The sequence below is a fragment of the Erythrolamprus reginae genome, chromosome 2, assembly GCF_031021105.1.
Source record: "Erythrolamprus reginae isolate rEryReg1 chromosome 2, rEryReg1.hap1, whole genome shotgun sequence".
Classification (NCBI taxonomy): Eukaryota; Metazoa; Chordata; class Lepidosauria; order Squamata; family Dipsadidae; genus Erythrolamprus; species Erythrolamprus reginae.
Genome location: NC_091951.1, coordinates 99578339 through 99594316, shown reverse-complemented (window position 1 = coordinate 99594316; position 15978 = coordinate 99578339). Strand labels below are relative to the sequence as shown.

Below are 15978 nucleotides of genomic sequence, written 5' to 3'. Positions count from 1 at the left end.
TGCTGCTTGTTGCCAACTGGATTTTATAAATTAAGAGGCTTTCCCTTTCGAAAATTACAGCTTTTTATGTGTGTACATAGTCAGTGAATTTAAAAAGGGCGAGGTAAAATATCCCCTGGTCGGTTTGGAATAGAATATAACAGTGATGTGGAACCTTTTTTTCCCTCAGGTGCCGAAAGAGCGTAAGCACGTGCTATCACGCATGCGCGAGTGCCCACGCCCATAATTTATTTATTTATTTATTTATTTATTATTTAGATTTGTATGCCGCCCCTCTCCGCAGACTCTATGCCTGGGTAGGATGAAAACAGCTTTCCCTGTCGTCGTCCCCCCCCCAGGAAGTCCGAAACGGCCTATTTCCCAATTTCTGGTGGGCCCAGTAGGCTCGTGTTTCACCCTCCCTAGGCTCCAAAGGCTTCCCTGGAGCCAAGGGAGGGTAAAAATGCCCTTCTCTATCCCTCTGGAAGACAAAAACGCCCTCCCAGAGCCTCTGTGCAAGCCAAAAACATGCTGGCTGGCACATACATGCATGTTGCAGCTGAGCTAGGGCAACAGCTCACATGCCAGCAGATATGGTTCCGTGTGGCACCTGTGCCACAAGTTCACCATCACTGGACTATAGAATCTGGAAAGGTCCTTGGAGATCTAGTCCAGCCCCCTACTCCACAGGAGAACCTATATTATTTCAGATAAGTGACTAGTCTTAAAAACCCCAAACCTTAGTGATGGAGTGCCTACAACTTCTGAAGGCAAGCTGTACCATTGATTAATTGTCCTCCCTGTTAGGAAGTTTCTCTTTAAATCCAGGTTGCTTCTGTCCTTGATTTAGTTTCCAACTATTGTTTCTTGTCCTGTTCTCTGGTAGTTTGGAGAATAATTTGATCCCCTCCTTTTGTGGTAGTCCCTCAAACACTGGCATACTACCGTATGCCACCCTTGATTCTTCTTTTTTTTAGACTAGCCAAACCTACATCCTGCAGCCATTCTTCATATGTTTTAGTTTCCAGGCCTTTGATCATCTTGGTTGCTCTTCTCTGAACTCCAAAGTCTTTTTGTGAGCAAAATTGGTTGCAGTATGCCAAGGGTGGTCTTACCAGGGTTTTATAGGGTTTTATTATTTATTTTACTCTTACTAGGATTTGATCATGAGTAATTATGCTCTATGTTAACAATGCCCATTGATACAAACATTCATGTGTATTTTCGCTAATCTGTACCTAGTTAGAAACAAATGATCAGCACATATACCTTACTATTAGGGAGAAAACAAATATTTAGAAGGCAAGAGTCATACACATTCCTTTAAGGAATACATATTTATAATTATTCCATAGAATAATTCAGGTAACAGGGCAGGAGATACAGCAGTACAGTAATAGAAACAAGCTTCATTTATCCTTAACAAGGCTGCGTGTTGCTATAAAAGCTCCAAAAGTCATATGATTCTACCTGGTAATCTCCAGCTATGCTTAATTATAATTCTCATATTGCACAATTAATAGGTGTTGCCAAAAAACCCAACAACTTGCTGCTACAAATTCACAATGTAGTGTTACCTTCAGATGTAACACACCCCTTAAACTTTCTCATATGCAACCTTAGTTTACATTTAAGGCGTTCCAGGGATCATAAGAATTGCAGTCAAGACAGCATATAAATTTAGTCAATTATTATCATTATTCATAAACACTTAAGTTTCCTGCACAGAAATGTTATTTTTTAAAATAATTGTAGCGTGTTGTATTTGCCTTTTATAGGAAAAGCACACCATTCCAATTTATACTCACAGGCAGCCCTGCTGACAGGTAGAATGAGCAATTACCTTAGGCAACTCATGTTAGGAATCATGAAAGGGTACATCTATGACTAGTTATTTATTATTTTTGTATCCTTGTTGCCTGCAAGCAGATGTCCTGAAGATATTCTGCCTCATGATGACCCTGTACAGTATTTGGGAATGTGTGGGTGGTAGAGGAATGTTATTTGTTACAGAACAAAATTGCGTTGGTCTTCTGATAGCTGGCAAGATTGAGGGACAGAAAGCAGCAGTCCATTTCAGAAAGAAATGTTTTCAGCAGAAAGGCAAAACTCTGATGATTAAGATCTAGTGCAAGTATGTCCTGACCGGACAGCTAGTAATTCATGCCCACAACACCCTCCAAAATAAAGGAAGTTTGTTAGTTGCATACATGAATTAAAATTGTATATGTGACCTAAGACAACTCCTCTTGGCTCAATATGGCCCAGGCAAATGAAAAAGGTTGCATATGTTTGATCTTATGTAAAGATACATTAGAAGTCAAATTTATTGTAATTAATGGTACAGGGTGGGCTCCCAAACACAATTTTAAAACCTACAATTTTAAACATAGTGTGTGCAATGAAGATATGGAATCAATTACCTTTTCTTCTGACCTGGACATTGCTTTTCAAATTTGAATGGGATGCTTGTAATATGTCATATTTTTCAGTGAAAAAAGTTATGCAGCTGCAGTATGAGGAAATGGCAAATCTGAAATAATGCGTTTGCATGTCTGTATACTTGGAGGCATACTAAATTTTATACTGTTCCAATGGCGTTTTTCTTTTACTGATTTAAAAATAGCCATTGTCAGGTTCAAGGCCAAATGTAACATAGCAAAATTTAATCCAATCCAATATTTTATTTGTTTACACCTAACAGACTAAATCTTACCAGATTAAAGCTATAACTCTCTACTTTACTAGACATATCCTAAGAGATTATAGAAAGTGACTACATTGAACTTCTTCCTCCTTCACTCCATCCTTATCAGAGAGGTAATCTGGGCCTCTGATAAGATTTACTGCCCCCTTCCTGGGAAAGCTCTGTTGTTCCCATCCACCAATTCTCCAGATCAGACGTGAAAATTTTACTGCTCTGGCTACATCCGGCCCTTTGGCTGTCTCTGTTTGACCTGCATGAGGTCAATTGGAAATTAGAAAATAAAATGTAAATAAGCAAGTTGCAAGAGGTGGGATAAGCAGCAGACTGCCCTAATTTAATTGGTTGGCGAGACAAAAGCTTTTCTGAGTAGCAGAACGCGTGCCTGGGTTGAAGCAAGATGAGGCTCTGCAATCCTTCCTCCCTTCTGCCAACGGCAGAATTAAGTTCAACCTATTGATTTGGCCTTTCATAACAGTTCCAGTGTCTCATGTGGCCCCTTGCCCAACCCTGCTCTAGGTACATATCCCATCATAGCCTGACACTCTATACATTTTTAAATTGCAACTGAATTTATAGAGGACTAGAATATTTTTTAAGAATTATTTAAACTCGTTATAAATTCCTTTTAAACCGGAGTGACATTTCTTTGTTGCATACCAGCAATGCAGTTAGAGGGCAATAATCAGAAAATGGGATTTTTCTGATTATTGTGAACAAATTGTGGAGATCTTAGACAAGAAAGATGAGCAAGGGAAAGATTACTGAAATGCTAATGTACATGTTACTGTTAATAGAGACCTATGTACAACTTCGGTCAATAATGTTACATAGCATTCTTATAATAGTCAAGTATGAAAATGTCAAAATCTTTTCCCATGCTAGGCAGGTGGTTTAACTTCCCCTTTAAGCTTCTGGATGAATCATGGGCTGGGAAGCATGCATATGTCTTGTGTGCAGTTAATAAATGCTGATACTTGCTATTTAACTGACATCAAAGAGATTATCTAGCACTAGAGCCAAACCAGTCACCCACATTTACACAAGCAGACAAATACACAAAATCCTCTGGTTGAAATGTGGTGGGAAAAGAAAAATAGCGCAGCAACAAGATTTGTAGAGTCTGTATTTGCAGCAGCAGATTCTGTCTGTCAACACCCAACAGCAACCCAACAGCTAAATCCAGCAAAAGCAATTATTTTGAATTCAGATACACAAGATGGCAATAGTAACAGACATCATTTTCAAGTAAAAACGTAGTTTATTCAAGTCAGACTTAATTTTATGCAGTTTTCTTGGCAACATAATGGAAATGTTTTGCATTGCCTTCTTCTGGAATAGATGGATGGATGGAGATATGAGAGAGAATATTTTATGGTAGCAGGATGATAATCAACTGATAAGTAATTTCAGAAGGAGTTGTATGAATCCCAGATACTGTAGGTTTCCAAAGCATCTCCCACAGTGTGGCAGAAGAGTTTACAAATATACATTGCATATGAGCAGTGTTGCAGTCCTTACATACATCAAGAGTTGAAGAGCAAAAGCCCTCCACAAATTATTGTTGGAAATCTAGGTCCTGCCTTTCAGTTCCAACCAGAAGTATCCTAAAGCCCTTATTGCACACGCATCCAAATCTGGTAACCTAATCTCATTTTTTTAGTTAGAAACTAACCTTAAGGCAATAAATTACTGTTAGGTTTTACCAGAGGTCAGGTAAATAGCACCAAGTAATTTCTACATGGGCCATCATTCCATTACAGAAAAAGCCAGCTTTATTAGCACATAGAAGAGTTTGTTCAAACTTCTTTAATGATAGATTCTAGTTCCCACCCCACGAATCCCAAGAGTTTTTTATTATAAAAATGCAAGAGTTCATTCCCCCTTTTAAGAACATTGTGCTTCTTTCTCCAACTTAACTCTTGCCTGACAACCAAAAGCCCTTTGTTTCACTCCCTGGAGAATCCTAGTAAGACAGGTGTGATTGTTCTCATAATCCTTTGCTGGTGAGGCAAGCTGCAATTGCCTTCCAGTTGTTGGAGGTTCCTCAGGCACCGATGGTGTTCAATAAAGCCCTCATCCAGAAATTGATCCTCACAGTCAACTGGCATTCTTATTTGTTGAAGGCAAGTGGGTAGTGTAGCAGTGTGTACAGATGCGGACTGGCTTCATATGCCTAAAATGAGGCAGTGCTGCCAAGTGGGATGAGCAACGAGAGCAGAAGATCTGAGAGAGAGAAAATGTCCATCAAAAGCAACTTGATAACAAGCCTCATTTCCTTTGCATGAAAGGAAGTAATAATGAACCTATGTATGAACTTGAATTTAATAAGCATATTAAATACATTTATTTAATAAACATCCAATGAAACATCCAACAAAGCAAACTGAAATGGAAACATCCCACGAAGCAGAGTGAAGTAGAAAGGATAATAACCATGGCTTAACACCCAGTCATAATTCAAGTTAAGGCCCAACACAGGAATACCCAACAAGCTGCAATTTAATCCTTTCTTTTACATTACAGTGGTACCACACGCCTCTACTTAATAACTTTTCTAGATAAGAACTGGATGCTCAAGATTTTTTTGCCTCTACTTAAGAACCATTTTCTACTTAAGAACCCAAGCCCAGAAAAATTTCCCAGGAAATTTGAAAGCGGCACGAAGGCCCGGCCAGTTTCCTGCCACTCCCCCTTTAATCCCGGCCATCTTGGGCTTTTCTGGGCTGCCAGAGGAGCCTTTCGGTGGTGCTTAAGGAGGCTTTGGCAGCACAGAGCAAACAGTGTTTTCCTTTCTCTGGGCACTTGGAGAGGGGAATAAATGACTTCGCTGTGGTGACTCCCTCGCGCTGCCTTCCATACACCCGTGCGCGAGGTTGTCTGCCGGAGCATCTGGGCACGGAAAAGCAAAAGGGGGTGCTCACCTCACCTTCTTCCTTCGGCAGCGACTGTCCTCCTCTTCTTCCTCCCTCCCACCCAAATTCCGAGCTTTTATTTCTTTCCTAATGGGTTTACACACATTATTTGCTTTTACATTGATTCCTATGGGAAAAATTGCTTCCACTTAAGAAAGTTTCTACTTAAGAACCTGGTCACAGAAGGAATTAAGTTCTTAAGTAGAGGTACCACTGTATAGGCTACTCCATTGCTTCTTTCTTACTGCTCTTAACTGCCTGGTAGCTCAGTCACCAATCCCTGAATAGACTGCCTCTTTCAGTTTGTCTCACCTGAAGATCTGCATTTCTGATCCTCCTTCCAGACGCAAGAAGGATCTTTTTGGAAAGTAATCAAATTCATGAATTGAACTACAGTCTCCAGCATTCTTGACTCCTGGTTCATGTTGGGTGGATCTACCCCAAAGTAGCCCTGATCCCTTACCTTCCCACAACTCCGGCAATGGTGCCGTCGCCGAAGAAAAGTGAAAGGCACATGGCACGCCATACAGTGGCTAGAAGTGCTGTCTGGTACCCAGTCTGGTGGCCCCAAAGTATCTGTAAAGGAACAGAAAAGTAGTTTGCAGGATAATTGTGTATCAGTCTTCTAAAGCCACTCAGAATCATAAACCTCCCCGTCCCCATTTTTCAAGGGTCTACTGTCTTTATTCAAGTAAATAGCCCAGAATAGTCCTCCTAAATTAAGGAAGCAAAAACGTAGGGAAACCCAGAGAGCTTCAGAATAGGAAAAATTAATACAGCTCAGGACATCAGACTGATATGTCTCTATGAGATATCAATAGATTATGAACTATCGACAAGTGAAATGTCATTTATCAGATAAGGTATATCCAGGAGTGAGGATGTATACAGCATGCCTTGAGTCAGGCTTGACTCCTGGACAACTCCCTGCAATTTTCATGACAAGGATTTACAGAAGTGGTTTGCCATTGCCTGCTCCCTAGCGCTGAGAGAGACAGAGAGAGATTGGACCCAGATCACTTTGTGTCTTAGAACTTTCCAGTTACTAGCATGGTACTTTAACCACTACCCCAAACTGAGCCTCAGTAGTGATCCTAGTTATACCCAGATCAGGGATCCCCAAATTGGCAATTTTAAGACTTGTGGATTTCAACTCAGCTACGCTGGCTGGAGAATTCTGGGAGCCGAAGTCCACAACTCTTAAAGCTGCCAAATTTGAAGACCTCTGACCTAGATTATTCCTAAACGTAGGAACATTTTATCCTGCAAATATTGACTGCAGCCGCTTTGTGAACAAGGTCATCAGAGGCAGAATCCTTGCTTATTAGGAGCCTGTAGAGAACCCATTGCACGCTTGGAGCTCTTACCTTCTCTCCTCACACCTTCCCTGCTGCTGCAGCAGAGAACACAGTCTGTCAAGAAAGGCACTGTTGGTGCCCCACAGAGATCCAACTCTGAAAAGGAGAAAGATATTAGCCTACAGGGCTGCTGTCATTTAACAGAAACAAATAAATTCAATCCAATTCAATTTATTAGATTTGTATGCGGCCCCTCTCCGAAAACTCGGGGCGCCATACAAATGATAAAACATTAATAGCCATTCCCAGAACTGTCCCAAAGGCGCTTTTTCAAGCAACTATGTTTTCTTGTCTTGGATAAAAGCATATGGAAAGATATAGTGAATAGTATCCATAAACCTCCATAGATATTTAGCTATGCGCTTTGGGGTGAACACCCTTCAAATGGTATGTATTGAGTATGTACATGTACGGTAATTGTAAAATTGTAAATTGTAATTGTAAAAAAATGCAGAGGGAGGAAAAGATATATGGAATAGCAAACCAAATAAACTGAAGGCTAGAAATGAAAAAGAAACATAGCTAAAACTATTTTATGTATACTTTTCACTATATGTAGATTGTTCTGAGTTCGGGTTTTGCCCCGTGTAATATTTTGAGTGTCTATGCGACGTTTCGGTGAAATCACATTCACCATCATCAGGCTGAAGTTGTAAGCTTCGTGCTGCTGTAAATATAGTTTATTCACTATATCTTTCCATATGCTTTTATATTTGCAAACCGCCTCAATTCTGTGATATTCATATATCCTTTTATAATTGCTTTTTGTTTTTCTCAACTCTTTTCTCAACAACAACATCTGATCTGACCCTCTCGGCCTTCCCCATTGTTAAGTTGTGAGAATAACAACCTCTCAACCTATTAATTTTTCCTTCATGTATTTGTTTTGCAATCTCATCTTCATTCATTCCATGTCACCAAACCAACTCAATGTAGTGTACTTCCTTCCCACTGGTAGTTCATGATCCACATTCATTCATCATTCGTTTAGGTTTTTTGCCCTGGGGTTTTACTTTGCACACTTAAGTTCAGGCATTCACTCACTTATCAGGTTACAAGCGGTGTGCCACAAGGGTCTGTTCTGGGTCCTATTCTTTTTAATATGTTTGTGAGTGACATAGGGGAAGGTTTGGTAGGGAAAGTTTGCCTATTTGCCGATGACTCTAAAGTGTGCAATAGGGTTGATATTCCTGGAGGGGTCTGTAATATGGTAAATGATTTAGCTTTACTAGATAAATGGTCAAAGCAATGGAAACTGCAGTTTAATGTTTCCAAATGTAAAATAATGCACTTGGGGAAAAGGAATCCTCAATCTGAGTATTGTATTGGCAGTTCAGTGTTAGCAAATACTTCAAAAGAAAAGGATTTAGGGGTAATGATTTCTGACAGTCACAAAATGGGTGAACAGTCAGGCGGTAGGGAAAGCAAGTAGGATGCTTGGCTGCATAGCTACAGGTATAACAAGCAGGAAGAGGGAGATTATGATCCCGCTATATAGAATGCTGGTGAGACCACATTTGGAATACTGTGTTCAGTTCTGGAGACCTCACCTACAAAAAGATATTGACAAAATTGAACGGGTCCAAAGACGGGCTACAAGAATGGTGGAAGGTCTTAAGCATAAAACGTATCAGGAAAGACTTAATGAACTCAATCTGTATAGTCTGGAGGACAGAAGGAAAAGGGGGGACATGATCGAAACATTTAAATATGTTAAAGGGTTAAATAAGGTCCAGGAGGGAAGTGTTTTTAATAGGAAAGTGAACACAAGAACAAGGGGTCACAATCTGAAGTTAGTTGGGGGAAAGATCAAAAGCAACATGAGAAAATATTATTTTACTGAAAGAGTAGTAGATCCTTGGAACAAACTTCCAGCAGACGTGGTAGATAAATCCACAGTAACTGAATTTAAACATGCCTGGGATAAACATATATCCATCCTAAGATAAAATACAGAAAATAGTATAAGGGCAGACTAGATGGACCATGAGGTCTTTTTCTGCCGTCAGACTTCTATATTTCTATGTTTCTATGTTTCATTCAGCAACCATTTGAAGATACAACAACACTGAACAAATGGTAGTTACTGTATGACTGTCCTTGAAGTTATGAATATGGTCGCACCCTCACAGTCGCATAATCAAAATCCGGGTGCTTGGCAGTCTGCCTGCATTTATGAGCACAGCATATGCTTCATCTCATGTGGCCTTGTGAAGTGTCTTGGGCATATCTTGTTAGAAGTGAAGGAAGACAATACAGATTGGGGCCAGCAGGGGTATATGGTGGTGGAGGAGGAGTGTAAAGGGACCAAAGGGGAATAGATGGGAGGGAGGAAAATGTGTAGGAGAAGCTGAAGTTGAAGTGAGAGCACATAGGGCAGGAGAAACATGAAGTCCTTGCCAAATGACTGTTAGTCATCATCTAACAACCACAAGCAGGACTCCTGGAACTGCTGTGTCACTGCATGATGCCATTACGTTATGCTTTGCCTAATGAATGCTTTACTTAATAATGGAAATTTTGGTCCTGATTAGGAGTTGTTAAACAAGGACTACTTATACATCACTTTTTACTGCATTCATTTTTTTTCTTAGCATTCCTAGCTCTTCCCTCCATACAACAAAGTGATAGATGTTTCAGGGATTTTTTTCTTCTTCTTTCAGCAAATATCCATTCACAATGGAGCATACATTGGCCACAGCCTTCCTCCTAGTATTTTCATAGCAGTTCTCCACCCATTTTCTCATGCTTCGGATACATTCCATCAATGTACACAAATCCTATTTGCTCTAGCTTTCCATCATCTATGTAAAATTTGTAAGCTTTCAGTTCCACTCAAATGCAATTGCTACTGTACATGCATTTATTTTCATAAAGGAACATGATTACAGGTTATACTTTGAATTGTCTTAGGGCTCAATTCAAACTGGTTCATGCTACCTCTGGAGTGGTGAAGAGCTACCAAAATTTATACTACCACACTGTGGGCATGGCTTATGCAGGACGCCCTGCATTTTCTTTCAATATATTTCAGTGCAAATTGGGTGCTCTGGGGTGGAGCTCCATTTTCGCTACCCCCACTGCAGTCTCCCCCCCCCCCGTCCGTCCGTCCCCCCCCCCATCCAGGCAGTAGCCCACACCTGCTCTGGAGTAGTGTGAATTTGATTCAAATGTAAACAAATATGTGCAGTTAATAGACTTGAGGCTTATCAGTTGTGACACTTAAGTGAGAAATAAGTTTCCTTATTTGAACCTTTTAGGGGATTTTATTCTGGCAGATTTTTTTTTCCTTAGAATCTCTGACATTTTTACTTTGTTCATTCCCCAATTGAAAGAAAGCAACAAGGGAAGATGATTAATGAATCGCCTGGAGCAAGGGATCCTATTAATTACAACTATCCTGGTAATTAAGTGCAACTGATCTAAGTGTTATAGTGTTGTGGTTAGCTCTGGCCCAGCTCCTGCCCCAAGGACTGTGGATGTGGGGGAGACATCCACATGCTGCAGGCCTGTTTTGCCCCCCCCCCCCCCGGTGGAATCTGCTGATGAAGGCTCCTCTGACCAAGAAGATGTGAGTGACAGGGAGGAGGAGAGTGTGGTAGACAGCTCAGAAGGAGATCAATTATCTAGCTCCTCCTTGGATTCAGAACAAGAGTTAATGATACAGCCACGCATGCAGAGAGTGATGCATAGGCAACAACAACTGAGAGATTATTATCAAAGAAAATGAGGCCACCTGTGGTTGGGTGGGGCTGTGGTAATTAGTGAGGCTGCTATAAATAGCAGCCTGTAGGTTTAGCCATTGTGGAGGATTATCTGATCGTTGTGTTTCGTGACTGATTTACTGACTTTGACCTTTTGTGTGCTGATTTTTCCCCGCTTTGAAACTAAACCAGAGCAAAGTGTGTTTCACTTTGTGAAAGAAGGACTGTGAATTGCCTCACAGCTGCAAGCTAAGTATCACAGAACTGATAAGGGACTTGTACAAATTACCAGTTTGTTTGGAGACGAGTGCTCTTTGCAATACCAAAAGAGGGCTTAGTTTAAGTGACTTTTCATTAAAAAGAACATTGTTTTGAATTTTCAAACGTGTGTGTGTCTGAAATTTGTACCTGTGACTTTTGGGGAGAAGTCTACCAGAGAGCCCGACAGAACATATAGGTTCCTGAATCCTGATGCATCGCTAACACTATTACAGAACCTGGTAATTTTTGGAACAGCATTATATGCCCTCATTTTAACAAGCCATCTCATGCTGCTTTGCACAAGGTGACAAGATTATGGAGCTATAGGTTAGCAAAATAGATTCACTCACGTCCAGTGTCTGTCACTTCCAATTCTTCTACTTGGGCGGTCACAATTTTAAAGACACTCTTCAGAATGCTGCGCAGGTCACTTGCAAAATTAGTTTGGAGCTGGTCTGCCACTCCTGCCAAAACACAGCACTTTGAGCATTTCACTTGCACATGGGGAAGGGATCATGGCAGACTTTGGTACAAAAGACTCCTTTCATAACAAAACAAACTACACAATAAGCAAATGTTTTTATTTGAACATAATTGATACAAAATGCCCTGTTTTTATTAAATTATCTAAAACAGAGCAGACATCTGAATGTCTAAATAGGTCAGCATGTTGAAAAGAAAAATGGTATGCAATGATTTAAACAAATACAATTAAGAGATTATTTGGGGCCAACTAGAAATCAGCACAATGCCTAAAATGAGCAGAGATGTACCCAATTGAAAAATATTAAGTCATCTATTCTCAGTTTTGCCATTTAGGGATAGTACTAGCAATTCTTACAAGATAATCGTAAAAGACATCTAAACTAAAGCAAAAAAACCCAAAATATAATACTAGTACAACAAATGAAGTAAATCCCTTTTATAAGCAACAAGGGACTGGGTGCACAGTTGTAACATACCACATATAATTCGGCCCAATTTTATTTTCCTAATGTGATTAAGGTTACCTGTAGGCCAAGCCTTGGGGGGTATTTTGGAACTTTGCTTCATTTTAGTTGGACTTTCAGTTCTTCTCTCCACTAATTTTTGCAAAAAAGCTACAAAAATCATCAGATCTGGGGGGATTTATCTGATACACTGAATTTGTTTTCCTGTACATTTATTTCCAAATAAATTTACACTTGCCACTTTAATAAGCTTTATAATTGTTCCTAGAATAAATAGTCCCCAGTTATTGATCTTATCATAAGAACATTAGAAGAGCCATGCTGAATCAGGCCAAAGCCCATCAAGTCCAGCATTCTGTGTCACATAGTGGCCCACCAGTTGTACATGGGGATCTTGAGCAGAAAGAGAAGGCAAAACCCTCCCTTTCCCTTGACCCCCAACAAGTGGGACTCAAAGGAATCCTGCCTGCCTCACCCAACATAGAGGTGGGACATGGACATCCGTTTCAATAACCACTGATACACTTTGCATCCATGAATCTGTCTAATCCTGCCTTGAAGCTATCAAGGGTGACAGCTGTCACGACCACTTCTGGAAGTGAATTCCATAAAGCAACGACCCTCTGGGTGAAGAAATATTTCCCTTGATTTGTCCTTGCTTTCTTACCTATGAGCTTTAGGGAGTGCCCCCTTGTCCTAGTATTGTGCGATAGAAAAAATAATTTTTCTCTATCTACCTTTTCTATCCCATGCATGATTTTATACACTTCGATCAAGTCACCCCTTTATCGATAAAGTGGACCATGGTAGAAGCGAGTGGCTTGAAAAAAACCATATCCTTAATTACTACTGACATTTCTACCTTGCTCCACCCTAAATGGTTGTGAGTGGCTTACACAAAAATGTTGAATCATTATTTTGCAAACAGTTAGATAAAAGCCAATAGCCATCCTGCTATAGAATGCAAGCAATGGAGCACTCACCAGAAATACAGACAAATAATGTGTGAATCATGTCCTCTATATTGCGATAACGGCCTCGTAATTCCAACCATCGAGAGTTCAGTGGAATATCTGTGAACATTCCTCTCTGAGCACTATCAGATTCCTGCACAAAAGGTCTGTTAAGAGGAGGACAAGCCTTTAGAAAAAATGCAAAGAGCTTATTTTTATTATTGCTTTTCAACTATACCCCCCCTTAAAAATCTGTATGCCAATCAAGGAACTACTGAAATAAAGCTATGAACGCACCTTGGGGATGAAAATATCAACTCTTTACATATTTTTTTTTGGGGGGGAGAGACATTTAACAGCATGCCACAAAGTATCTTCTGGTCCTGACCTTTTGATGGCCATAAAAGACCTTCTCAGCAAGCTTTTCAAATAGTGGGGCGGGCCCTCCTGGGGGGGGGGTGAAGCAATGCCAGGGTGTGTGTGCATGTGACCCCAGGGAACATGCGTGGTCCCTCTCAATCGATTCCCCCGGATGGGCAGTGTTTCCCCAGTTGCACACTGCTCCGAAACCAGAAGAGAAAACAGTCAGGTGGGCCGGGGTGGCTGCATGAGTTCTTGTTGTTCTTGGTGGGTGCTGCGGTAGCCATGAACGGCGTGGCGAACCTGCTGCTGGACAAGAAGGAGCATCCTCTGCAGCTAGGCGAATGCTTCGAATGGCACCCTAAAGCCTCCTTCCACATCATTCGTTGTGAGTGCCTGGCAGAGGTAGCACTTATGGACCAGGCTGGCGACCCCAAAACTTCGGCTTGATTAAGCTGGTCTGGCCCCGTGTCAAAAGAGGGCCCTAACCATGGTAGCCTTTGCCTGGCTAAGTGAAAACAGGCTCCACTGAGTCCAGAGTGACTTACTCCCAGGTAAAGTGGGTAGAGCAGCCTTCCCCAGCCAATAGTTTGCTTGCAGCTTATAGTAAGTAAAATAATAAATATTAACACTAAAATTCCATTGGGGCTCAGATTGGAGAGTTGGAGTGGGGCGCGAAATATTTACTTCTTCCTGGGGGGGACGTAACAGAAAATAATTGAGAAGCACTGCTGTATATGAATAGCACTCCCAATTTATAAGCTGAAGTTAGGCAACCCTGCATTCAAATGTGTGGGCGGAGACTGCAGGGGAGGAGAAGGTTCTTAGTCTCACCTTGGTTCAGATGGGCAGGCACACTTTGATGCAAAACCCTGGAGGTCCGAAGAGTCCCTATTACTGCAGGGCTGTGGATCTGCAGTGCATTCATTCAGCACACGTTTCTCCAGCCTGTACAACTCCCCCTTGGAAAGCACACGCAGCAAATCCCTGTAAGAGGAAGGGTCCACGAAGGAAACATCAGTGACAACAAAATTAAGTGATACAGTGGTACCTCGAGATACGAGTTTAATTCGTTCCGGACCTGGGCTCTTAAGTCGAGCAGCTCTTATCTCGAACGACTTTTCCCCATAGGAATTAATGTAAATAATTTTAATTGGTTCCAGCCCTCAAAAAACTCACAAAGTTAGTCTAAATTATGCAGAAAGACATGTTTTTAATGAAGAAATGTACATGTACATATAAATGAATAATGAAGTTTCTTTCACTTAACTTGTAAACTTTCTTAAACTTTTAAATTTACATATGTTCAACTTCTCTGCCACCCAATCCTGTAGGACAGAGGTCCCCAACCCTTTTTGCACCAGGGACCGGCTTTAAGCGATCAAGAGAGGAATGGGTGAATGAATGGACGGAGGGTGGGAAGGAAAGAGGGAAGGGACAGGAACAGAGGAAGGAAGCAAGGAAACTTATGAAAGGGGAGAGTAAGAGAGGAATGAGTGAAGGGAGGGAGGGAGGGAAGAAGGTGGGAAGGAGAAAGAAAAGAAGAAATAGAGGAAGGGAAGGTAAAAGAGAGAAAGAAAAAGAGCAAGAAAGAAAGCAAGAAAGAAAGAAAGAAAGAAAGGGGGAAGGGACAGGAACAGAGGAAGGAAGCAAGGAAACTTATGAAAGGGGAGAGTAAGAGAGGAATGAGTGAAGGGAGGGAGGGAGGGAAGAAGGTGGGAAGGAGAAAGAAAAGAAGAAATAGAGGAAGGGAAGGTAAAAGAGAGAAAGAAAAAGAGCAAGAAAGAAAGCTGCAAGCACCCCCCCGAGCCCCCCAGGCCGGCTGCAACCTTTTAAAACACGCGCGCCGCTTCGCGGCTGTCTCCTGAAGCCGAACGCGGAAGTTAGCGTTTGGCTTCAGGAGACAGCTCCTTGGCGCTTGTATCTCGAATTTGGGCTTGTAAGTAGAACAAAAATATCTCTCCCCTCCCAGCTCTTATCTCGAGTTGCTCTTAAGTAGAGCAGCTCTTATGTCGGGGTTCCACTGTACTAATCTACAGGATGGGCAGCTGTGCTTTTTCAAGAAACAACTGGACTTTCTGGTTTTTCTTCGAAGATATTTTGCTTCTCATCCAAGAAATGTCTTCAGCTCTGACTTGATGGTGGGGAATGGAAGGATTTATAAATCCTTCTATTCCCCGCCATCCAGTCAGAGTTGAAGAAGCTTCTTGGATGAGAAGCAAAACGTCTTCAAAGAAAAGCCAGAAAGTCCAGTTGCCTCTTGAAAAAGCACCTTTGGGACAACCACGACCTAAATGATGGAGAATCTCCATAGACTTTGGAAGGAATTGCTGCTCCAAACTGCCCATATGATATGATGTGGAAAGCGATGCAAACTAAGCATGGGGAAAACAAAACAAGGGCAGGCTCATAACATATATAAATATATTGGCCCTGCAGCCCACTAAAGTAGTAAACTATTGCATTTCTCCATGATATGCATCACATTTCATTCTCAGAATGTCTCATCTGCAGCTAACTATTTAGAGAAGAAAGTCACTTTTACAGACATTGCCTCCTACTTTTAAGGACTACCTTAAAGTGGATAATTTGGATGGCAATCTTTTAAAATGTTTTCCGGGTTGCTTCATTTCGTCAGAGAGCGACACAACAAGAACTGAAATTTAAAAGAAACCCTATACCCTTTTTTAAAAAACCCATGGTTATGTTAAAACATTGCGTCAGTGAGCAAAGGTAAACAAGAAACTACGTCTCTCTCCTGTACTTAATTACTAGATATAGAGAATGTTATCCT

The 15978-nt window shown here is 41.1% G+C and overlaps 1 protein-coding gene across 2 annotated transcripts in view; it reads right to left on the bottom strand.

Annotated features, from left to right (window-relative positions):
* Positions 1 to 3924: 3924 nt before the first annotated feature.
* The window catches only part of ZFYVE28 (zinc finger FYVE-type containing 28), a 44317-nt gene continuing 32263 nt past the window's right edge, over positions 3925 to 15978 (bottom strand). For both annotated transcript variants that reach the window (XM_070738841.1, XM_070738842.1), the window contains exons 8-13: positions 14019 to 14171; positions 12855 to 12991; positions 11272 to 11385; positions 6966 to 7052; positions 6062 to 6174; positions 3925 to 4909 (exon numbers count right to left, since the gene is read on the bottom strand). In XM_070738841.1, coding sequence (XP_070594942.1) covers positions 4784 to 4909; positions 6062 to 6174; positions 6966 to 7052; positions 11272 to 11385; positions 12855 to 12991; positions 14019 to 14171 — 730 coding nt within the window. In that variant the 3' untranslated portion in view covers positions 3925 to 4783. The remainder of the gene's footprint in view (positions 4910 to 6061; positions 6175 to 6965; positions 7053 to 11271; positions 11386 to 12854; positions 12992 to 14018; positions 14172 to 15978) is intronic.